We start from the raw sequence: 26,003 nt of genomic DNA, 5'->3' as shown, positions 1-26,003 counted from the left end.
CTGAGGAGTGGCTTCCATCTGGCCACTACTAGAAAAGGCCTGATCGGTGGAGTGCTGTAGAGATGGTTGTCCTTCTGGAAGGTTCTCCCATCTCCACAGAGGTACTCCGGTGCTCTATCAGAGTGACCATCGGGCTCTTGGTCACCTCCTTGACCAAGGCACTTCTGTAGCTTTTGGGAGTCTTGGTGGCTCCAAACTTCTTTCATTTAAAAATGATGGATACCACTATGTTCTTGGTGACCTTCAACCCTGAGGATTTTTTTGTACCCTTCCCCAGCTCTGTGCCACTATGAAATCCTGTCTCGAAGTTCCTCGGACTATTCCTTCGACCTCGTGGCTTGGTTTTTTGCTCTGACATGCACTGTCAGCTGTGGGAACTTATATAGACAGGTGTGTGCCTTTCCAAATCATGTCCAATTAACAGAATTTACCACAGGTGGGCTCCAGTCAAGTTGTAGAAACATCTCAAGGATGATCAATGGAAACGAGGTGTACCTGAGCTCAATTTCAGGTCTCATAGCAAAGGGTCTGAATACTGATGTAAATACATTTTTTATTTTTAATAAATATCTAAAAAACTGTTGTTGTTTTTTGCTTTGTCATGATGTGGTATTGTGTGTACATTGATGAAGGGAAATTGATTTAATCCATTTTAGAATTAGGCTATAATGTAACAGAATGTGAAAAATATGTGTGACTGCATTAAAGAAAGTGTTTTTAGTTTTTGTGCTGATTGTCTCATATGTGGTGTCCTTGTTCAATAAGGATCACCGACCAGTGTTAATCAGCAAAGAACAAAATGTTCTAATCTGGTAGAGCTTCGTTAGAATTTTCCTCTCTAATTTAGTCCACTTCAATGTTATGCAGTTCACCTGAGGCAGGACCATCAGACAGCTCTCTAATTCCTTTGGGTAAACCCTGTGAAATCAACCACAAACAGCATTTTACCAGAAGAGCCAGAGAGATGGAGGGGGATGGAGAGATTGCAGTAAGAGAGAGAGAGAGAGAGAGAGGCAGAAAGAGAGAGAGAGAGAGAAGGAGAGAGAGAGAGAGAGAGAGAGGGGGAGAGAGAGAGAGAGAGGAGAGAGAGAGAGAGAGAGAGAGAGAGAGAGAGAGATTTTAAATGTCTCTATCCGTTTGTTTACTGTTCATTTTTTATTGTTTATTTCACTTTTGTTTATGATCTATTCCACTTGCCTTGGCAATGTAAACATATATTTGCCATGCCAATAAAGCCTTTTGAATAGAATTGAGAGATAGAAAAGCTAGAATGAGGAAAGATCCAGACGATGGGACAGAAACAAAGGAATGCAGAGAAACAGGAGTGAGAAACAGAAGGAGATGGGTAGTGGGAGTAGAAGGAGGAGAGAGAGGAAGAGAGAGATCTTACATACAGGTAAAGGAGGTTTGCTACTCCAGGCCCTCAGTCGGTGGGGAATGTAATAATCTTTGATTTTGTTGGGCAATAAAAATCATTTGCATGCCAATGGAGGCCATTCCCTCAGCAGACTGCTACCTGCATCCACTGTGAGTCACGGATTCCAACTGGCAGTGACAAGGAGTGAAGAAGTGACAGATTGCTTCATTGTGCCTTTTACTCTGTTTGCTTGGTTTGTTTGTTTGCTTGATCCCTGCCATGTGTATGGGGCTCAAAATGATAACTGTGAAGGAAATGTCATGTTGCCCTCTGAGGCACAGGTTCAAAATGAACACAGGGGACAAGGAGAGATAACCTGGCTCCTACAGCTCTGCTATTGTAACTTTGATTACAATCACTCAAACTGGACTTGCAAGTCAAATGCTCTCCGCAAAGAGAATCTGTGTGTGTGTGTGTGTGTGTGTGTGTGTGTGTGTGTGTGTGTGTGTGTGTGTGTGTGTGTGTGTGTGTGTGTGTGTGTGTGTGTGTGTGTGTGTGTGTGTGTGTGTGTGTGTGTGTTGAGTGGGGTTGGATTCTTTGATGTGACTCATGGAGTGAGAGTGAAATGTCAGTCTCCTCTGTCATTATCCAGTTAAAGAAAGTTATCTACAAGAAGGAGGAGTTGATACCATCAAAAAGCCAAAGTCCCCATCCCTGTTTAACGGACACGTCATGACCACAGGAGGCTTCACTGAGTGGAAAACATACAGTATATAGCAATGACTTCTGGACAGTTCTGTTCATGCACCCAGGTCAAAGAAACAATGGAGTGGCAATGATGTGAGTGCTTACACATGTCGGCATGTGTTAGCTTTTCTGTTCTTCCTGTTGTCTCAAGTCCTTTAATGGCAAGGGGGAGAAGTTTGCTGTCTGTCAACTGGAACTAGGAACAGCAGGGGCTCTGTGATTAAACTGCTTTGGGTTTCTCTCTTATTTCCATGTGTGAAACACATCACTGTTTCACAGTCATAGGGAAGGGTGTTAGACACAGTGGAGAGAATTGACACAGATACAAATACTACCGTTCATATTCATGCCCCTACTTAAGGAAGTATTTATAGTTGTTAGCTACATGTTTATTCCAGCATAGTTGCATGTTATTAGTAGAATAATGTTTGTAATATCAATGTTGTAATATGTTTCTCTCATATTGATTTATTTCCAAACATATAGGCCTAAGCTATGTGATTAAAGGGCTTAGGCTTTGTGATTAGTTTCAGCAGAAAGTATGGGTACCTGAAATTTCCTAATCATATATGATATGATATCAACCACAGAGGAAAAGTAAAATATTCATATTATAATAATGTTATGTATCGTATAACAGAATCAGAGTTTTCAGGATGCACCCTACCACATGCTAGCGGTGTAAAGCTCGCCTCCATTGTACTCTAGAGCAGGGGAAATGCGTTCTCTGGCATGATGAATCACGCTTCTCCATCTGGCAGTCCGACGGACAAATCTGTGTTTGGCTGATGCCAGGAGAACACTACCTGCTCCAATGCATAGTGCCAACTGTAAAGTTTGGTGGATGAGGAATAATTATTTTTTTCATGATTCAGGCTCCTTAGTTCCAGTGAACGGAAATCTTAACACTACAACACACAATGGCTTTCTAGATGATTCTGTGCTTCCAACTTTGTGGCAGCAGTTTGGGGAAGGCCCTTTCCTGTTTCAGCATGACATTGCCCCCATGCACAAAGTGAGGTCCATACAGAAATGGTTTGTCAAGATTGGTGTAGAAGAACTTGACTGGCCAGCACAGAGCCCTGATCTCAACCCCATCGAACACCTTTGGGATGAATTGGAATGCCGAATGTGAGCCAGGCCTAATCTGCCAACATCAGTGCCCGACCTCACTAATGCTCTTGTGGCTGAATGGAAGGAAGTCCCCGCAGCAACGTTCCAACTTCGAGTGGAAAGCCTTTCCAGATGAATGGAGGCTGTTGTTGCAGCAAAGGGGAGACCAACTCCATATTAATGCCCATGATTTTGGAATGAGATTTTCGAAGAGCAGTTTTCCACACACTTTTATGTATATATACACTGAGTGAACAAATCATTGGGAACGCCTGCTCTTTCCATGACATAGACTGATCAGGTGAAAGCTGTGATCCCTTATTGATGTCACTGGTTAAATCCACTTCAATCAGTGTAGATAAAGGGGAAGAGGCAGGTTAAAGAAGGATTCTTAATCCTTGAGACAATTGAGACATGGATTGTGCCATTCAGAGGGTGAACCGGCAAGACAAAATATTTAAGTGCCTTTGAACTGGGTTTTGTTGTAGGTGCCAGGTGCACCGGTTTGAGTGTGTCAAGAACTGCAAAGCTGCTGGGTTTTTCACACAACAGTTTCCATTTGGGGTGTGCCAAGTACAAAACAACTATCGGACTGTCGGACAAAACAACTATTATTACGGATATGGGCGATTACGAACGGATTATTTTTTGCAATTATCCGTGATCAGAATCGTTTTTTTCCGGATGCCAGCAACCCTCTATCTCATGTCAGTCAGTCACAGAGTTTATAAGCCATACTGTCCTGTCTTTGAGTTACTCATGTGTGTAGTCTAAATAACTCAACTGGCTAGTTTGCCTATCTGTAAAGAGCTGGCTGTACGTTGATCCTGCTGCTCTAATTGGATAGAGGGAAGCTGTATTTCTCCGTTGACTCAGTTTATAATTTCGTCCAATCGCTTTTCCTCACGTTATCGGTCTAATCATTTAGAATGCTGCTGCACGCTACTATGATAAATCACATGATGAGAACGTTTGCGATCAAACTATCAATGTGCATAATATCTAACAAGTGGGGTGAGTGTAGGGAAACAATATGAAACGCTAATGGGCATTCTGACTGAGTGACAGCAAACTTAGCTGCCCACTGCAAGTTGAGGACAAAGACACTGACACAGACACAGACACAAGCACTCCTCCGCGCACTGGTCCTAATCTGCAACTTTTATGCAGTGAGAATGTGCAGATTCATTGGAGTCAACAAGGGCCAGCATCCCTGTGGAACGCTTTCGACACCTTGTAGAGTCCGTGCCCTGACGAATTGAGGCTGTTCTGAGGGCAAGAGGGGGTGCAACTCATTATTAGGAAGGTGACTATATCACATGTACTTCTTGTCACTCTTGCGTAATGTAATCATTGCTGCATGGTTCTACAATGGTCCTGTTAAACCACATGACTCATTTGTTATTTCAAAAGGAAAGAAAAAATATCTGACCTTGTACCCTTACAAATACACATCATATTTGTAATTTAGGTCATATGATTTATTCAGAACCAGAGCTGATTCTGAATCAGTGAACCAGAGCACAGGGATTCGTTTACTGTGGCTACAACTTCATGTACTGTAGGCCGCCCTTGACCTTGACAACACATTGTTAATTACCTCCAAACGGGGCTTGTATACAGCATTTATGACGTGCATCAGAGGAACAGAGTAAAATCTTTTCCCATTAGTGTATCATCATGGTACTCTGCAGGGAGGTTGTGGGCACAGAAGATTCAGCTGTATGGACTAAAACATTCCATACAGCACCACAGTGGAGGTGTTATAATACCCATAAAACCTAGCGATCAAACAGGAAAATGGTTCCAAACGTTTTTCACCATTCATGTTTCCCAGGGGGGATTTTAGAAACACTTCAAATAAGGTCTGTGTTTCATGTAGGCATACCCTGGCGTGACGTTTTGACAACCATGTAAATCTCTCAGACAAGGTGACTTATCAACATATTTGGCTCTATTTACTCTCATATTCGAACATTTGCATCAAAGTAGACATCATGCAAAACTACAAATCCCTGCAAGCTCCTGCACATCATCTCCAGCTGACACCTTTGCTTACACGTATTGTGTCAATTTAAAACTTGCACAAGAAAGTTCACAGAATTGTCCATTTAAAGACATTTAGCCATTTTATTAATTGCTACACTTTGCTGACATTGGATAGTTAATCCAGAGATTCTTACCTTTGCCTCGATTCAGCAGTCTCGTCCATATCATCATGGCATTTGTAGTTATTTATAATAGCCACATTATCAGCTAATTAGCATTTCATTTTTCATAAATACAGGTGAATATATTGATAAAGACACCTTGTCCTAGAGATATTTACACGGTTATCAAAACATCACGCCAGAGTAAGCCTACACGAAACACAGCCCTTATTTTAAGTGTTTCTAAAATCCTATTTGGGAATAATGAATGTTGGGAAATGATCGGAACCATTTCCTTGTTTGAACGCTAGGTTTTATGGGTATTATGAATCATACTGTGGTATTCTATTAACAGTGAGGTTGTTTTGTAGCATGCGAGGCATCACTGGGAGTGACATGCAGGGTTAGCTGTCATCGGATTGCAAGTGCCACTTTCCTACGTCTCCCACAAGGTTCCTCTCTTCTCATAATTACAGTAAACAAGGTTATGTGATGACTCAGGCTGATTAGATACATCAAAACAGAAATACTGCCCCTTGAAACTACTGGTGGGAGGGAGGGAGGTTAATTAGCCCAGCTCTCAAGTGTTTTGGCTTCAATATTGATTTTGATAAGATCAAGTAAATGAATGAATTACTAGGCCATGTTTGGTGTGTTCTACAGTTGGCTACAAAAGCCTGGGGCTCTCCTGTTCTTTTTGGCCCAGACAGCATAAGACTATAGGGCTACCTGGGTAGAACATTTTGGAAGATGGGACCAACACTTCCATAAATACTGATTTTAAATAGAAATTGCAATACATGTATGTACAATATTCCTCATTGCCTTGCCTCATAATCATGTTAGACATGTGGATATCAAACTTTTTTGTCATTCAACCCATGTACACCATATTGGTCAAAATGATTTAACCATTTGTCTGTTGCATGGATACAATTTTCCCCTATTTTGTGGGGATTTGTGTGGTGGTTCTCCTCAAGGTCTGCTGTACCAAATATAATCTGATTGATTGCCTATTAATTCCTTTGAAGGCAACTATGATTTACTTTTTCATATGAAAAGAGACAGCTGCCATTTGTCACCCTTAATGGTGACCATTACAACTATAACTCTTATCTTCTGTTTTCAGACACGGCTGCATTACAACTAGCATCTATGACAAGGCTTTGCATCCAATGGGGCTGATGATATGACAGTGTTGTTAAGACTAACTGGGGGGTTGTTTGGTTTTACAAATGGCATGTGAAAATGAGACATGAACATTATTATTACAGTGAGTTAAGGGCAATGTTTTATTTTCTGTGGTCGTCTCCTTGGAGATTTCTCTGTTTAACGTTGGTTATGGGAGCGTCTCTGTGGACACTAACTTCTTTCCCAGTCCTTGGATTTTCCTATTTTTGCTCTTTGTTCCTCCGTCAATGTCAGCTCTTCCGCTTCTCTTCATTTCAACAGAGAGCAAGGAGGTGTACAAGAGACAAGTGCTGTCAATCACCTGCATCGCCGTGGGGATAAGTGTTCTGGGCACGCTCTGTATGGCTCTCTACTGTCGGAACAAGTGAGTGGACATGATCACCCAGAGGATCTGATCTCAGTTCAGTTCCTACACCTAAACCAATAGAACACACCACAGGCAATTGGCTATTGATCTAGTTTCAGCTGACACTCCGTGTCAAATACAGGTGAAGGATCTTCATTTTATCACCCTGTTGATGCAGGAAATGTCTAACTTCTAGTGCATTCAAGGCTTAATAAAAATTCTTCAAAAGTTTGCAATTTCCACTTAAAAATTTCGAACAAAAGAATGTAGCAATCATTAATTAAAATCCACACAATGATTCACATTTCCTTTTGCTGCAGGATAATATTCCTGCTGTGAGAAACTGGTCAAATTAAGATCCTACACCTCTAGCCTACTGTAAGAATATGGATTCACAGTTGTATCCCTCCAAATAACATTAAAGGGAAAATGTTAAACTTCATATTCATCATCTCCAGCACCACTCCAACATCAACATACACTGTATGTGAAAATGGCGTGTTTCTGTGTTTTGTGGGAAAAAAGATAAGTGTTTCAAACGACATCATCAGTGTGCATTGTGATTTTAACCAATTATGAGAAGGAATTGCCTACTAATGGTTGATGATGTCTTGGAAACACTTATCTTCCTCCATCTTTTTTAATACAAAACCTAGAAATGCGGCATTTTCACATATGTTGATGTTGAGGTGGTGCTGGAGATAATAAATATGAAGATGCATTTTTTTATTTATTTCCATTTAATACATTTGCATACTTTTTTGCATTAGGATAGCTCTTGGCAGTTTGTTTTATTGTATCGTTATGGGCCCTACACACATTACTTTTGTACGCATGTTGTACATTCTGTTTACGCCTGAAAGCACCTGTCTATAATGTATATCCTTTATATATTCATCCAGAATGCTGGATCAAACTGTGATGGAAAACTGTCATTCAGGGTATAAGGAGCAGACAGCCCTGTGATAAATGCATTGTAATTTCATAGGGTCTGTAATACAACGATGTGAGTGAGTGAGCAGTCTGACAACAAGATAATCGGATCAAACCATGATCTAGAGCCATTTGGAATTAATCTAAAATGGAGTTAGAGCACATGAACATATCAGCGCCATCAGAGCCCCTCAGTATACACTTCCTCGCTACAACAACTAGGGGTAGAGAGGTACAGAGTGGGGTCTAAGGGTTAAAGGTCAAGGCAATGCTGTAGTTAGTTTAGTTAACATGCCATGCGCATGTACTCCCCCTCAGGAGACGCAGGGAAAAACTCCAGGCCCACTTGAAAGAGAGCCGCAGCCTGAAGAACTACAGCGCCAATGCCTCTGCCTTGGAGTCCAAACCCGGCCTGAGGACTAACACGGGCCTGCAGCTGCAGAATGTGAGTATACTGGGTGGATTGTCCCCTTCCTCTGCATCCTTCACTCTAAAGACATGTATCTAGGGGTGACTGATCATGCTGTTGGCTTACATCTCATAACCATTCCACTGTTCCAAAGACATGGATGTCGATTATGGCAGCCCCCCACACCTCTCTGATTCAGAGGGGTTGGGTTAAATGCGGAAGACACATTTCAGTTGAGTGCATTCAGGTATCCCCCTTTCCCTTTCCTTTCCCATTTATGCATAATGTCTTTGTCATGCAGAGCTGTTGGAGATATGTTGTTCGCTCATGGGTGCAGCACCAATCAGTCTACATTGGAGATTGGCATGATAAACAACTGCTTGTCCTATGCCACCCCCATCCACCCGAACTGAACTGTTCAGAGTTAACGCTGTTAGCACAGAAGTCTTTGAGAGAACACTGCTCAGTCATTTGGGACCCCGGGCTGGTTATTGTTGTATTCATCATATGCTCAATAGCCTCTGACGACAGATCTATCTCAGACACTGCCTATCTGAGCTGTTTGCATGGCAAACACCGCGTTCATTTGAATGTCAGTCAAAGTTAGTGCCTGTGCACCAGGGAGGGATAGGGATGTGAGGGTAACACACACCACTGCAGCTAGTTATAAAGTCATTGTTTTAATGTGATACGTGTCATTGCACCAATGTAGCCAGCACACATTAGAGTCCTGCATTGGGTCGGATACCCACGGTTCCTCGCGGGTGAGCAGCAATAGAATCAGCTGCCGGGTAGAATGTAAACATTCTTTCCACCCGTGGGTCGGCTCGCGGTTCAGAACAATTACATTGTAAGTTGGAAACTTTTTAAATCCACATAATACACTTCTAAATAACCCAGGAGCTTGTTGGTTTGCATTGTGTTGTGAATTCCATTCTGTGAGCGGCGAGGCAGACATAAGACTGTCAGAACACACACACAATGAGAGTAAGTGGAGCCCGGAACTGTCCCTTATTTGTGTGGTGCTAAAATGTTCTAATTTGTCCATGCGCAGAGCTTATGTTCCCACTCCCCACGTTAAAATATCCTCATGGGCCAAGTTTACTTTCTCTGGATAGCCTAGCTCATGCAAAAATGGTTAACGTTGGTTGAGCAGCCCAGGTGACAGACCCAGGTCAATAGTGGTAAAGTTCCTGAAGTTCCAGAACAAGGTGGCCATTCTAGAGAGAGTCAAGAACCTGAGAGGAACCAACATCTTCCTCAATGAGGACTTCTCTGAAGCTATGCGCCAGAGGTGAAAATAACTGATCCCAGTCATGAAGGCTGCCAGAGAGCGTGGGGACATCCGCTACAACAGGCTCATTGTCCACCCACCCACCCACCCAAAAGCCTGGAAGGGGTGAGAGACCAACTCCAGCCCTGCATCACACACACACACACACACACACACACACTTGTCTTGCTTTATTCAATATTATTATCTCTGGTAAGCTACCCAGAAAAGGGCTAAAGATAGCCCATATTGATATATGAAAAGTTTATTTCCAAAACACTATATCCACCAATTTTTCATGTTTGTGTTTTTTCATCAGAAATGATTGCTTATGGGCATAGTGGTGTTGTGGGTACTGCAGCACCCCCTGAATAATAAAAACATTATAATATAGATTTTTTTATTTCCACAAAAATTTGTGCACTGGGCCTACTAGTCAAGACAGCCATCTGTAGCACGGACAAAACAATTAAAATGTGTGCGCCCCACCCCCAAAACATCTTCCTCTGTAGCTATGCTTATGGGTATCTTCATGTGTGTGTAAAATATTACTGTTTTCAGAAATTTTATTCATAGATTTTAGATTTTTTTTTTTTTAACAAAACGCTATACAGTATATCCATAGCTTCACTGGAATGGAATGTTTGACTATGATATGTTGTTGTCTCACCTAGCTATCTTAAGATGAATGCACTTACTGTAAGTCACTCTGGATAAGAGCATCTGCTAAATGACTAAAATGTCAAATGTAAATGTTTTACATACAGATCTCACATTGTTGTATTGATTTTTTTATGATGTTTTATATTGATATCACAAATGCATAATTTGTACATAATTTGTACATACATTTTTTTATGTTTTTAATTACCGATCCTTGACATTGGCGATGACATTTACAAAATAGCCTCCAACACTCTACTCAGCAAAGTGGATGCAGTCTATCACAGTGCCATCCGTTTTGTCACCAAAGCCCCATATACTATCCACCACTGCGACCTGTATGCTCTCGTTGGCTGGTCCTTGCTACACATTCGTCTATAGGTCTTTGCTAGGTTAAGCTCCGCCTTATCTCAGCTCACTGGTCACCGAAGCAACACCCACCCGTAACACCCACCCGTAGTATTTCACTGGTCCTCCCCAAGGTCAACACCTAATTTGGCCACCTTTCCTTCCAGTTCTCTGCTGCCAATGACTGAAACAAATTGCAAAAATCACTGATGTTGGAGACTTATATCTCCCTCACTAACTTTAAGCGTCACCTGTCAGAGCAGCTTACCGATCGCTGCAGCTGTACACAGCCCATCTGTAAATAGTCCATCCAACCAACTACCTACCTCATCCCCATATTTGTTTTTGTTTTCTGCTCTTTTGCACACCAGTATTTCTATTTGCACATCCTCATCTGCACATATATCACTCCAGTGGAAATTGCTAAATTGTAATTACTTCGCCACTATTGGCCTATTTATTGCCTTACCTCCTTACACATTTTTATATTGTGTTATTGACTGTACGTTTGTTTATCCCATGTGTAACTCTGTGGTGTTTTTGTCGCACTGCTTTGCTTTATCTTGGCCAGGTCGCAGTTGTACTGGCCTACCTGGTTAAATAAAGGTGAAATATTTTTTTTTTTAAGCAATACTACTGTGTAAAACAGCAATACTACTTATTTATCTGAGAGGGAGGCAGATATATAACATTTAGCAAAAAAAACATGTTTATTTGTCTCTCTGAAATGAAACCATCACGTGAAAGATTTTAAACAAATACATGTCTTTCATTCAAAATTTCTTTAATCAATAAAAGCCAATTCAGCAACATTTCTGAAAATGGATATATAGCATTATAAATGAAATTCTTCATATGTAGCCTTAGAAATAAGGTTAATGAAGTCAATAACTTGTGTACATCAGATAACATTCATATATTGACCATCTCTGAGACTCACTTAGATAATTCCTTTGATGATACAGTAGTAGCAAGACAGGGATATAACATATATAGACGAGACAGGAATGCCTATGGGGGAGGTGTTGCTATATACTGTATATTCAGAGCCATATTCCTGTAAAGCTTGGAGAGGATCTCATGTCAAATGTTGTTGACGTGCTGTGGTTGTAGGTTCACCTGCCTCATCTCAAGCCTATTATTGTGAGTGTTGCAATAGGCTACCTAGTGCTAACAGTCAATATCTGGATAATATGTTTGAAATGCTTAACAATCTATGTGATGTTAACATAGAGCTCTATTTTCTGGGCGACCTAAATATAGACACATTTTCATCAACCTGTCCGCTCAAGAGGAAGCTTCTCACTGTAACCAGTGCCTGTATTCTGGTTCAGGTTATTACCCGACCAGGATGTTTACAAACACTACAGGACCCATGTCATCTATGTGTATTGATCACATTTTTACTAATACTGTAGTACTTTGTTCTAAAGCTGTATCCACACCCATTGGCTGTAGGGACCATAATTTATAGTGGCTAAATCCAGAAAAGGCAAAGTTCCAAATGCTGGCCTAAAATAGTGTATAAGAGATCATACATAACATTTCATAACAATTCCTATGTTGAAGAATATGTGTTTGTCTGATGTGTAATGAGGAGCACTTGATGCTGTACTTGATGCATTTATTGAAATACATTAAGAAACTGACTGTTAAAAATGTTAAGGCTCCATGGATTGATGAGGCATTGGAAAACTATGGTTGTGAGAGATTAAGCAAAAGGAGTGGCTAATAAATCTGGCTGCACATCTGATTGGCTGACTTACTGCAAATTGAGAAATGAAGGGACTAATCTGAACAAAAAAAGAAGAAGAAACTGTGGAACTAAAATAATAATAATATAAAGTATGATTGAAAAAAATCGTTGGAATACTTTAAATGAAATTATGGGCAGAAAGACTAATTCAACTCCATATTTCATTGAAGGCTCATTCATAAAAAAAATGGCTGATATTGGCAATTATTTTAATGACTATTTCATTGGCAAAGTGGACAAATTTAGAAATTAAATGCCTACAATAATCTGTGAGCCATGATAATCATGAATAAAATACCTAATGAGGAAAGAAAAACATTGCAATTTTGAATTATGTAAAGTAAGTGTGGGAAGGGTGGGGAAATTGTTGTTCATCAATAATGAGAAACCACCTCATATTGACAACTTAGATGGAAAGCTACTGAGGATGGTAGCAGACAATATTGCCACTCCTGTTTGTCATATCTTTCATTTGAGCCTGGAGAAAAGTGATTGTCCTCAGACCTGGAGTGAAGCTAAAGTCACTCCACTACCCAAGAATGGTAAAGTGCCCTTTACTTGTTCTAACAGCCGACCAATCAGCTTTACTGACGGCTCTTAGCAAACTTCTGGAGACAATGGTGTTTGACCGGATACAATGCTATTTCTCTGTGAATAAACTAACGACATACAGTACTTTCAGCATGCTTATAGAGAAGGGCATGTACTGCACTGACACAAATGATTGATTATTGGCTGAAAGAAATTGATAATAAGAAGATTGTGGGAGCTGTATTGTTAGACTTCAGTGCAGCCTTTGATAATATTGACCATAATCTGTTATTGACAAAACATATGTGTTATGGCTTTACGTCCTCTGCCATATCATGGCTATCTATCCAATAGAACAGAGGCTGTTATTTAATGAAAACTTCTCTATTGTAAAACATGTCAAGTGTAGAGACTAAACTTTTTGGTGTCACCTTAGACTGTAAATTGTTGCTTTAAAAACAAATAAAACAACACTTTCTAGCATAATGCCTCACCCCTATCTGACCTAATGACCTCTTAGGCACATGTATATGTACTGAAGTGTGGGTAATTGTCAGCAATGGGTGTAACTGTCAGTAGGACCTTTTTTTCTGTTAATAAATTTGTGAAGTTCAAAATCAAATGAAATGAAATCAAATTGTATGTGTCACAATCACCGAATACAGCAGGTGTAGACCTTACAGTGAAATGCTTACTTACAGGCCCCTAACCAACAATGCAGTTAAAAAATATATGAATAAGAATAAGAAATAAAAGGAACAAGTAGTTAAACAGCAGCAGTAAAATAACAATAGCGAGACGGTATACAGGGGGTACAGGTACAGAGTCAATGTGCGGAGGCACCGAAGTTCAGTCCTTGACCTGTTCTTGTCTATTGATGTTCTGTATATTATGTCATGTTTTATGTTTTGCATGGAACCCAGGAAGAGTAACTTCTGCTTGGGGATCTGAATAAAACACTAACTGGAAAAGTAAAAATAAAGGTTATGATAAGGGAATAGTCTACACTACCATTGTCAAAAAGGTGCTCCATGAGTGAAATCTCCAGTTTGTAAGGACAACAACGTGGTAGATGGTTACACAGCCAGCAAGCACGGAAGTCTATTTGTTTTTGATAATGCAGTTAATTATCAGTTAATTATTACAACAATTCAAAGGCACTCCATCTCAGTGCAAGAGGCGTCACTGCAGTCCCTGGTTCAAATCCAGGCTGCATCACATCAGGCTGTGATTGGGAGTCCCATAGGGCGGCACACAATTGGCCCAGCGTCATCCGGGTTTGGCCAGGGTAGGTACGTCTTTGTAAATAAGAATTTGTTCTTAACTGACTTGCCTAGTTAAATAAAGGTAAAATAAATAAATAAAAAAAATATATATTTACTGTATATACAGGTAAGGGGAATAGTAATAATAGACTAATAATAATAATTACAAATCAAGTGTATTACTCTGGAGTCATAAACACAATTAAATACATTTATGTAATATGACATGTAACGGTTCGGCTCTCGGAACAATTCCAAGCGGTGGGTCTGTCCTGATGTCGAGTATCGGGTGGGGCTCGGAATTGATGTGGCGCGCTTGGGGTGGGTGTGGCTCCAGAAAAATCTGACCCTTGCAGGACTGTAGTACACATATGTAGTACACACATATCTTGCTACTCGATACTATTGTCATTTGTTTTAAAGGTCCAATGCAGCCGTTTTTATCTAAATATCAATATGAAGTACCTTACTGTGATTGTTTTCCATTAAAATGGTCAAAAAGGCACGATAATAACTTATTAACAAAGAGCAATTGCTAAAGCAATAATTTTGCTAGGACTGTCTGGGATTGGTCTGCCTGGGGAGGGGGAAACTGAAAGCTTGCTTTTATTGGCAGAGAGGTTTGGAACTCTCTTTCTTATTGGTCTATTAACTAATTTACCGCCTGGTGATGTCACAAGACAGGCCAAAACTCCATCCCACCAAATCAGGCGGTAATATCAGACGGTCTTTTCAAACAGCTCCTACACTAAAAGGGCATTATCATAATTTTCACAATTTTGCAGTATTATTACAACCTCATAGTGTGAAAATGTATATATACATAAAACACAGGGAAATCACATTTTTGACTGCACTGCGCCTTTAATAACAGAATATGGCTGTTCTGTTGTCAATGTATCTTTCTAGACGGTTTGATTTCCTCTGGAGTCTATTGGGAACTTATGCTAATGCATGCTATTTGTTTCTTTTGTGCCTACCCACACATATATTGATATAGATTTTTTATCTGCAAGCTATCGGTTACCAGGATTTCACAACATGGCTGCCTGCGCTGGGGGGTGGGGTGGTGGAGTAAGTGATAGTATCACACACACACACACACACACCTCTACTCCCTTCAACCCCCTACTCATTGTCAAATGATACAATTTCTCTAGCGTCTCGCAGTCTGTTTATAAATCAATTGTGACCAAGGCTGCCCTTTTCTTCCTACCTGCAGCAGCACTCTGTGGAGGTGCTATGCTTCATGATGGCTCACCCCTCGCTTCATGATGGCTCATCCCTCGCTTCGTGATGGCTCATCCCTCGCTTCGTGATGGCTCACCCCTCAGGCCACAGCATTCTGCTAGGGGAAGAAAATAAATGGTCCTGACGACACCTTCGCACAATACAAGTCCTAAATGCTGGTTCTAATCTGGGTGGTGTGCAGATGAAACCCGCAGGCCCTATCTCTCCTAGATTAAAACATCCATTACACTAACACGCTCCCCGCTGTGCCATAACAGCCACAGCCGCGACATCAACATGCAGGCCTCGCCACATATATTACGTGTTGCATAACCCCTCTCTTATTGAGATGAATACCTGGGTTGATTTCATGAAGCAGTGTTGAGGTATTTGGCTCTGTGCAAAGATTCTGATAGGTTCTTAAAAGGAGCAAAGCCTCTGATTGGTTCTTAAAAGAAGCAAAGCTACTGGACTGACTGCAGCACACATCTGCTAAATATTAATTTGCAATTTGCTTAACATCTACATGGTGGAGTGTGTCAAGACGTTTCATCCCGCAAGCACCCAATGACAGAGCAGGATACAGGAAGCTGAGTGATGAGTGACAGGGCGACAGAGTGGCAGCTTAAAAAGAAGTGCAGTGTTGTTGTGGATGGCTGGTGGAAGTCTGGAAGTCCTGTTTTGGAGGATTACTGGGGAGGTGAAGCGTGTCTGCTGCCATGTCTGGATCTCTTTTAAAAGCTTTAAAACCATGAGTTTCTCTCTCTCTTTTTCCCAAGCAGACATTCTGCAACTCTTCCTTGTGTAGTTTTAATACCCCGAAGCTCTTTCTATTTTGCTGTCTTGTACTTGAAATAAGAAAAATCATAGTCCCATTGTGTCACATTTTCTCATGCATCCTCATTTCTTTTCTCCCTATCTAGTCTCTAGATTTCTGACAGTAATTGAAATTATATAACACTTTAATAGCATCAACTTGAAAATAAATATTTTTCTAAAGTGTACAACAAAACATTCATTAGACATGATTCATTCAAAATCACATTAACCTTTTCAATCTGGTGGCATTCATTAAATGTGTGTATTTGAAAGCCATACCTCCTTGTTAATGCTACGATGAATGTATCAGCATTGATTAGTTACCAGGTAGAAGTCAAGGATCCATATGAGTCCATGGTCCAAGTCTACAAAAGTAAGATCAGCTCAGGACGAGGAACCGGCTGCAAGAGTCTAGCTAATAAGCTCACTATCCTGCGTCACTTAGTCAGGACTGATGCTGTTTCACTATCAAAAGGACAAAGTCAGCCCTGGCAGCAGTGGACAGGAAGAGGGTAGACAGGGAGAGGGCACAGTTTTAGGCACCGTGGATGGACAGGAAGAGGGTACTGTAGACAGGAAGAGGGCACAGTATTAGGAACCATAGATGTAATGTAAAAAGAATGAGAAAGCCATAGAAGATCTGCAGGAAATTCTTGAAGGTCACTTTCTTGCTGTTCAGAAACTGTTTTGAAAGGGTCCTTGAAGTCAAGAAACGTCAAGTGCTCTCTTTAATAGTGACTTTAGTAGACCTACATGTTACAGGTCTCTCATGTTGGTCATGCCAATGTGCACACTGGAGATTTTAAAAACCCCTATGCCCTGTCTAAGCCGGGTGTGGGGGTTCTACTAAGCTAACGTATGGAATTGTTTTAAGAAGGTCATACCAAGGATCATTTAGTTATTTGATTTGGAATTTGAAACATTGAATTTGGGCTTACTGCTATTATCCCATACAAACGCATTGAATAACAGATTCACTACATGGAAAAACAGATAATCCCCCCCAAAAAGCTAAAGGAAGTTTGTTCTTAATTGTCCATCCTACGTCTGAGAGATATAAGAAAGATCAGGATATATTTTTTTTAAGTGTTTACGCATATTTAACTGCTCATTTTTGGCACTAAACTATCTCCATATATACTTCCATAAATGTGTTTAACTGATACCAGGTGACCTTCAGACAAGTCTTGTGAGGCTTGTGGGCGTCTTTCCATAGAGGGGACATAATAATTTGGACGCTACAGACGTTTTTGTGAGAAGACGGATTTTTGGGATGTCTCACGACCTGACAAAGACTGCTCTAGCGCTGCCACCTTTCACTGCAGATGCAGAAGCACGACATCGGCAGATGGGGTGGACTGATATCACTAGTTTAAACTGACAGATTTTGATTAGACTCTAGTGGGTTAAAAGATGGTCAGGGGCATGTGTAGTCTAAACTTTAAGGACTCATCCAGTTCTCGGTTGAAACAACTCCAATAGCTTTCTCTGTAATTCTTGAAAGTCCTGTCTGCATGTACTGTTAAATGAGCTTTGCCAACAAGTTAACCTGGTTGGATGCATGAGTGCATCTATTTAACCCTGATTCTTACACCCATATTGGCACCATTTATATTTGAACTAGTAATATTTCAATTGTGTCAGCGAATTCATTATTGACAGCTTTATTATCTGTAATGGCTTGCAGTGTGAGGAATTACCTTTAAATGATGCTTACGCTCCAGGCTTTGGACAACAACAGTCAAATCTGAGAAATCACTTAATACCATCTTATCTTGGATTAATGCATGGTTCCTGGTGTAGTGCTGCACATGCCGTTGTGGATTGTGGTACCAGAAACTTCCTTGGGTTAATCTGCTGTCTGTCCGAGAATAGTGTCCAATTATACTGACTCTGCTCCTCTACACCAATCCTTTATCAACTATCTGCACTCCTCTGAGATGTACAGCTCTACTTCTCCTTCACATCCTCTTCCGTTCTCACTCATTGACACAGTAAAATGGAAGGAGGAGTGGAATAGACAAAGAGCAGGAAGGCCGTTGAAATTCCTGTCATCATTCTTCTCTTGCCATGCAACGGTCTACCGCACGCTGTGGCGCTCAAAGGGTGAAGGTGTGTGAGCATACTGAGTCGTGTATACAAGTAATATTCATCTTTAGCTGTGACTCCAAAGGAACATGACCATTCCATACTGCAAATGTGTGCTTTAGCTATCTGCATAGTTAAAACTTAATTGTATTGTATGCATAAACATGCAATATGATCTGTATAATCGATATGTGCCGTATAATATGATCCGTGTTATAGGTTATAACCTGCACATGAGTACATTTACATCTTTGTTGATTTTTCAGTATTGTAAGAGGTCCTCCCAGCCACATGAGGGAGCTGTCTGGGAGTCCAGCTTTGCCCAGTGCAACGCCACCCCTACCAACAACTCCAGTGGTCCAGGCAGAGAAAAAAAATACAGGTATGATTTCCTCACATAGAACTCAGTTGCCTGAATGATGAACACTTCTCTGTGGAAGTTCAATGTCCCTTTCAGTAATTCACTGAGACTCAGTGAAGAGAGAAATTGAATTAACCACATTACAGCGCAGCCTAAGATCATTTTAGATTTATTGAATGCTTTAAACAAAGAATGAGACTAATTACAATTGGTGATAAACATGTTAATGTGCATATCTGTAACCGGGCTGAACATGCCAGTGAAGAGTCAGAGATCTGACTCCAACCACATACCATGTTCTTTAAGAGCCAATTCTGTATTACAATGAGTTAATTTCCACATTGTAGAATACTGTGCTAATGGAAAGCTCTGTTGTGGCTTAACTCTTTATACTACATTAGCGTCCTGGAAGACCACATAATGTATATACTGTGGGCTATAGATGTATAACTCTGTGGACTTACATTATCTGAAAGCCCATATGATTCAGATGTGATTCTATGTGATTTTTTATGTGATTCTAAGTCGTGATTCTATGGGGCTTTTATAGCAACAGCCTTGGCATGTGAATCCCATGTAATGGAACAGCGAGAGCTATCTCTGGGAACAGCTAGTCCTTCGCAGTACAATGAAGTCCAATCACAGTCAAGCTGATCTCTCTCACTCAGAAGCCCGATATCCATCATTAACTTCTCAGTGGTATTCCCTGCTTTCGTATTCCACTTGTATTCAGTGAGCTGCATGTGAGCTGGGACCCAGGGAATGCTATTGACTTCACATGATTTCAGGAGTAGGGAAACCACACTCACTCATATAGCATTGTGAATTTCCCCAGCCACCAACCTGCCTGCATAATTACAAGGACATTATGGTGGCTATAGAGATCCACCTTTCCTTGTCAGAGTGTGTGTGTGTGTGTGTGTGTGTGTGTGTGTGTGTGTGTGTGTGTGTGTGTGTGTGTGTGTGTGTGTGTGTGTGTGTGTGTGTGTGTGTGTGTTTGCATTGCGCCAGTGTTTGTTTGTTGGGATTACAGATAACCAAATCCTTTTGTGTCTGTTTGGCTTAATCCACACCCGCCTTCTTTCTTAAATGTTAAGCTCCGACAACAATTTGATTCCCCCTCTGGTTTTGTTGGTGGCTGGATTGTAAATTGTTTGCTTACAGTCCTTGCCCTTGCCATAAGTGATGTCTATAGGATCATGTCAGTTTGTATGATTGCACTTATGCTGGCTTAGGGAGGATTTGGATAAAGTTTTCAGCAAATTAAAGTGAAGATATGTTTCCAAAATAGCTTGAAACTTGACAAGCTCTTGAGTGGATTTTGTGTCGAGGGAACCCTTGAACTGTAGTTACCATGGTGCTCTAGAAGCAGCCTTAGTGGAAAGCCCCTGTAAATATTTGTTATGTTTAAGTGTTTTTAATTCTGGGTTTTTGTATCACCTGTTTTGTTTCTGAACTTTGAGTTTTATTGTATATTTCTGGTGGTTTTGAACCACAGATTTGCAGATAGACTGGCAGATCATTTTTTGTTGTTGGCTTGGCTAATTGTTTTTGTTCGATGCATCTGAACAATGCACCAGATTTTTTTGTTTCACCTGGCTGCTGGTTCCTGATCTTTTGAAAACATAGATTGAAGAGTTGGAGTGCTGAGGTACAGGGCTCATCATGAGGATGACTAGCTACTACTCTGAACTGTGTGTGGTGAGCATTCTGGTGCCCTGGTATGCTGAGACATCACCTGAGTGAATGCCATACATTGTGAAGGAGGTCCAGTGACTACATGACAGGCTGGTATCCAGAGTAGCCCTGTACAAGATCATCACCAGACTCTTCATCAACCATCTCCCTGACCACCTTCCTCTGATCAAGCCATGAACTGTCCCTCTCCATCTTGGAGGAGGCATGCACTCAAAGACTTGGCCTCTATTGTTTGAGATAGTTAACTATGGCTATGCTACTCATGATGATGTATTGGTTGATCTCACTAACTATAGCTATGCTACTCATGATGATGTATTGGTTGATCTCACTAACTATAGCTAGGCTACTCATGATGTTGCATAGGTTGCTTGTTTTTTGCTTTTGAAGTGCTATAGAAATGTAATAAATGACTGTTATTATTATTATTATTGGCCATCGCTTTGTTCTATCCCCACAACTTTGGTAGCTGGTTATTTACAAGACTTATCTAGCATCAAATCAAATAGTCTTCACTTGTCTATAAGCATGTCATGTATACTGGGGTTAAACGATCAATAAAGATATGATCTGGCACACAGAGAGAAGTTTTCAAAGTCCTCACTGCACATGACTAATCAATGACTTCCCACCCCAAACCCCAATCATGTCAACACACTGCAGAAACCCAGAAACTCACACTGCAGCAAGAAACAGGAGATGTGTTAGCAGAGGGACACAAAGGTTGTATGACAGGGGAAACTCAAGTTTAATTGACTGGAGAAATGGCCTGATTCCTTTTCTCCTAGATGGATTGGCAATCAGCCACACTTGTCCAATGGCCTGTCTTTAGCAGTTTATGTGGTCCCTCTGTGTAGCGAGCGCCTTGTAAACTATGTGATGTTCAATTTACTGTTCAAGTTGTTCATTTTCTGGATGGGGAACTCCTGGTGGTACATCTTCTCATTCACAGCCATGTGATGGCTCACAACAGAGGGTAGCACCTCATTTGGATAGTCCCAAGTAGATGGTTTGTAGATGTTCAGTAGATGTGCAGTAGATGTTAAAAAAACTGTCAACAACATTTCAACTAACTATGCACTAACCCTAGCCCTAAACCTGACATTAACCCTTATCCTAACCCTAACATTAACCCTTATCTTAACCCTAACCTTAACCCTTATCCTAACCCTAACATTAACCCCTATTCTAACCCTAACCCTAGCCCTAAACCTAACATTAACCCTTATTCTAACCCTAACCCTAGCCCTAAACCTAACATTAACCCTTATCCTAACCCTAACCTTAACCCTTATCCTAACCCTAACCTTAACCCTTATCCTAAGGTAGCCTCGTGGTTAGAGTATTGGGCCAGTCACCGGATGACGATTAAGGCAACCCCCGCACCTCTCTGATTCAGAGGGGTTGGGTTAAATGCGGAAGACACATTTCAGTTGAAGGCATTCAGTTGTACAACTGACGAGGTATCCCCCCTTCCCTTCAACCGTAACCGTAACCTTTTGCATTCCAGCAAAGCCACTACACAACTAAACACTAAACAATACATTAATTGCACTATAACAGTGACAAGCAGTGCCCACAAACTGTTAGAGACTACATAAACCTGTCCCAACAGCAGAGCTTTCTTTTAAGTACAATGGAGTGAATCCTTACCTGGCTATCAGCGGAGCCTTGAGTGGCAGCGAAACAATTAATTCAGCCTCATTTACTGCCTTTATTTAAAAAACATAGCTGATATGGCTGACCATATCTTCCTGGCATATTACATCCTTTATGCAGCAGCATACAAGACATTTTGGACTCACCTTGTTGTGCGGGGTGGTCCTTCACTGGCAAATTTTGTCATCAAAAAAAGAGAAAGATTTACAATTCCGAGTTGGATGACCGTTCAAAACGGATTTTCCCAGTCTGAGTGTGTTTATTCCCCACTTCCCAGTTGCAATGCTTGCGGTTAGCCACTGTCACTGATTCCTTCCAAACAACTCATTGTTGAATTAGCGATTTCCCACTTGTTGTGTAATGCTTAATTCCAATGGCCGATGAGCACCGATACAATTTATCTTCATTATTTATCTTCATATTACAAGCATTAAAAAGGATTTGCCAGTAGATTGTCTACATGATTTATGATGATGACCGCAAGCTAAAAGTCCAATCAAAGTGTCACAGCCATTGAATGAAGAGGACCAGGGTGCAGTGCGGTGTGCGTACATATTATTTTTATTAGAAAAGACACTGAACAAAACAATGAACACTACAAAACAAACCGTGAAGCTAAAGGCTATGTGCCATAAACAAAGTCAACTTCCCACAAAGACAGGTGGGAAAGGGCTACCTAAGTTTGGTTCTCAATCAGGGACAACGACAGACAGCTGTCCCTGATTGAGAACCCTACCCGGCCAAAACATGGAAATACAAATAATAGAACATAGAATACCCACCCCAAATCACACCCTGACAAAACCAAATAGAGACATAAAAAGGATCTCTAAGGTCAGGGCGTGACACAAAGCTAATGTAGCTATAACGAAATTTGACGTCATTTTGTCTGTGGCCAAAGACCTTGAGCTTTCTTGGAAGGGCACTTCTAATCTAAGTCTATGGCAGGACCCAAAGGGCTCACATTCTTGATGTCTACCCTTACTAAAGGCAGGTGACGTAGTGTCCCCATGAGTGACAGAACACTGAGCCAATAACGGTGCAATGCTCCTATCTTCTGCTGGCTTGCCCCACCACCACAGAAAGCACTGAGCTAGGCTGAAACACCTGCATTTTGGCGCTGCCTGTTTGTATGTGGCTTTGCTAACTCAATGATACATACAGTATATATATTTTAATTGTGTGACATACTGTATGTGACACTTTTGTTTTTGTTTTGGGGGGGGGGGATATGGGGCTCAAAACAGGTGGGGCTCTGCCCTGAGTGATGTGTCACCTCTGTGTGTTGATAGTATGACCATCTGTAGAGCATCTATTTGGGATTATCTAAATAATGTGTGACCAAATCGGAAAATCTAATAATCCACTTTTGATCCCTTTCCCTGTGGTTGATTTCAGAAGCGGCTCCTTGTCTCACAGTCCAGACCAGAGAAGTAGAGCCACCCATTGGTCAGTACCGCGTAGAACTCTGCCTATACCCAGGGGAAGACTAAATCCAAATGGTGGATCCAAACATTCTGGCCCCGCCTACCAACACCTCCAGGAGTTGGAGTCGTCTGAGAGAGAGGTTGAGTCCTTGAGAGGGTAAGTTACACTGTCGGTTTATCAGAGACATTAGTACTGACTACATCTCAATTGTCATTCAACTTACAGTAGCAGTAATAGTTCAAATGTGGACATCATGTCCTTCACCTTGAATACTACTTCTGCAAACTCAGAATTAATGTGTTGGTAAAGTTCAAATCAAATCATCAAATCAAATTTTATTTCATCACATACACCGGTTTAGCAGATGTTATTGGTCACATACACGTGTTTAGCAGATGTTATTGAGCTAAATGCTTGTGGTTCTAGTTCTGACAGCGCAGTAATATCTAACATGTAATCTAACCATTTCACAACAAATACCTAATACACACAAATCTAAGGAATGGAATGAAGAATATATAAATATATGGATGAGCAATGTCAGAGTGGTATAGACTTAGATACAGAAGATAGTATAGAATACAGTATATACATACGAGAAGAGTAATGCAAGATATGTAAACATTATTAAAGTGACATTATTAAAGTGACTCGTGTTCAATTTATTAAAGTGGCAAATTATTTCAAGTCTGTGTATGTAGGCAGCAGCCTCTCTGTGCTAGTGATGGCTATTTAACAGTCTGATGGCCTTGAGATAGAAGCTGTTTTTCAGGTAGTTTGCCCCCGGTGATGCGTCGTGCAGACCGCACCACCCTCTGGAGAGCCCTGCTGTTGTGGGCGGTGCAGTTGCCGTACCAGGTGCTGATACAGCCCAACAGGATGCTCTCAATTGTATTTTAGGCGACAAGCCACATTTCTTTAGCCTCCTGAGGTTGAAGAGGCGCTATTGCGCCTTCTTCACCACACTGTCTGTGTGGGTGGACCATTTCAGGTTGTCAGTGATATGTATGCCGAGGAACTTAAAACTTTCCACCTTTTCCACTGCTGTCCCGTCGATGTGGATAGGGGGGTGCTCCCTCTGCTGTGTCCCGAAGACCATGATCATCTCCTATGTTTTGTTGACATTGAGTGAGAGGTTATTTTCCTGACACCACTCCCAGAGCCCTCACCTCCTCCCTGTAGGCTGTCTCGTTGTTGTTGGTAATCAAGCCTACTACTGTTGTGTTGTCTGCAAACTTGATGATTGAGTTGGAGGAGTGCATGGCCATGCAGTCATGGGTGAACAGGGAGTACAGGAGGGGGCTGAGCACGCACCCTTGTGGGGCCCTAGTGTTGAGGATCAGCGAAGTGGAGATATTGTTTCCTATCTACACCACCTGGGGGCGGCCCGTCAGGGAGCTATAGTCAATTAACACCATTCTTACATAGGTATTCCTCTTGTCCAAATGAGATAGGGCAGTGTGCAGTGTGATGGCGAGTATATCGTCTGTGGACTTATTGGGACGGTAAGCAAATTGAAGTGGGTCTAGTGTGACAGGTAAGGTGGAGGTGATCCTTGACTAGTCTCCCAAAGCACTTCATGATGACAGAAGTGAGTGCTACGGGCGATAGTCATTTAGTTCAGTTACCTTTGCTTTCTTGGGTACAGGAACAATGGTGGCCATCTTGAAGCATGTGGGGACAGCAGACTGGGATAGGGAGTGATTGAATATGTCTGTAAACACACCATCCAGCTGGTATGTGCTTGCTCTGAGGACGCGGCTAGGGATGCCGTCTGGACCGGCAGCTTGCGAGGGTTAACAAGTTTGTCCCCCAATAAGTTTTCCAAACGTAAAAGATTAAACAACGCTGTTTTGACATAGTAACATATCACAGAAAAACAGATTTTACACAATCCCACACTCCCAGAGTTTAGGTACTTATACAGTACATTCAGACTGTTTCTGTTTGCTGCAGTGGTTTTGGGATCATTATTCTCTAACAGAGAGAGTGCACTGCAATGTCTGTTTTGAAGACGAGGAATGCTGCATAATGAGCCCAGCCTATCCCAGGCTCCAATCCCAGATCTTATCCCAGGCACCTATCCCAGGCTCTTATCCCAGGAGCCTATCCCAGGCTCCTAACCCAGGCTCCTAACCCAGGCACCTAACCCAGGCTCTCATCCCAGGCTACCATCCCAGGCTCTTATCCCAGGCACCTAACCCAGGCTCTTATCCCAGGCTACCATCCCAGGCTCTTATCTCAGGCTCCTATCCCAGGCTCCTAACCCAGGCTACTATCCCAGGCTCTTATCCCAGGCTACCATCCCATGCTCTTATCCAATGTGCCTTTCCCAGGCTTCTAACCCAGGCTCTCATCCCAGGCTACCATCCCAGGCTCTTATCCCAGGCACCTAACCCAGGCTCTTATCCCAGGCTACCATCCCAGGCTCTTATCTCAGGCTCCTATCCCAGGCTCCTAACCCAGGCTACTATCCCAGGCTCTTATCCCAGGCTACCATCCCATGCTCTTATCCAATGTGCCTTTCCCAGGCTTCTAACCCAGGCTCTTATCCCAGGCGCCAATCCCAGGCTACCATCCCAGGCTCCTATCCCAGGCTCCTAACCCAGGCTACCATTCCAGGCTCTTATCCAATGTG

The 26,003-nt window shown here is 41.6% G+C and overlaps 1 protein-coding gene across 2 annotated transcripts in view; it reads left to right on the top strand.

Moving 5' to 3' along the window:
- nrg3a (neuregulin 3a) overlaps nt 1–26,003 on the top strand; it is a 384,160-nt gene that overhangs the window by 346,251 nt on the left and 11,906 nt on the right. For both annotated transcript variants that reach the window (XM_036986111.2, XM_036986107.2), the window contains exons 5-8: nt 6,820–6,922; nt 8,156–8,282; nt 18,486–18,601; nt 23,336–23,521. In XM_036986111.2, coding sequence (XP_036842006.2) covers nt 6,820–6,922; nt 8,156–8,282; nt 18,486–18,601; nt 23,336–23,521 — 532 coding nt within the window. The remainder of the gene's footprint in view (nt 1–6,819; nt 6,923–8,155; nt 8,283–18,485; nt 18,602–23,335; nt 23,522–26,003) is intronic.

Source organism: Oncorhynchus mykiss, chromosome 1 (genome assembly GCF_057628025.1).
Source record: "Oncorhynchus mykiss isolate SJ-2025 chromosome 1, ASM5762802v1, whole genome shotgun sequence".
In the NCBI taxonomy this organism is placed as follows: domain Eukaryota; kingdom Metazoa; phylum Chordata; class Actinopteri; order Salmoniformes; family Salmonidae; genus Oncorhynchus; species Oncorhynchus mykiss.
This window is presented reverse-complemented; position numbering and strand designations above follow the sequence as displayed.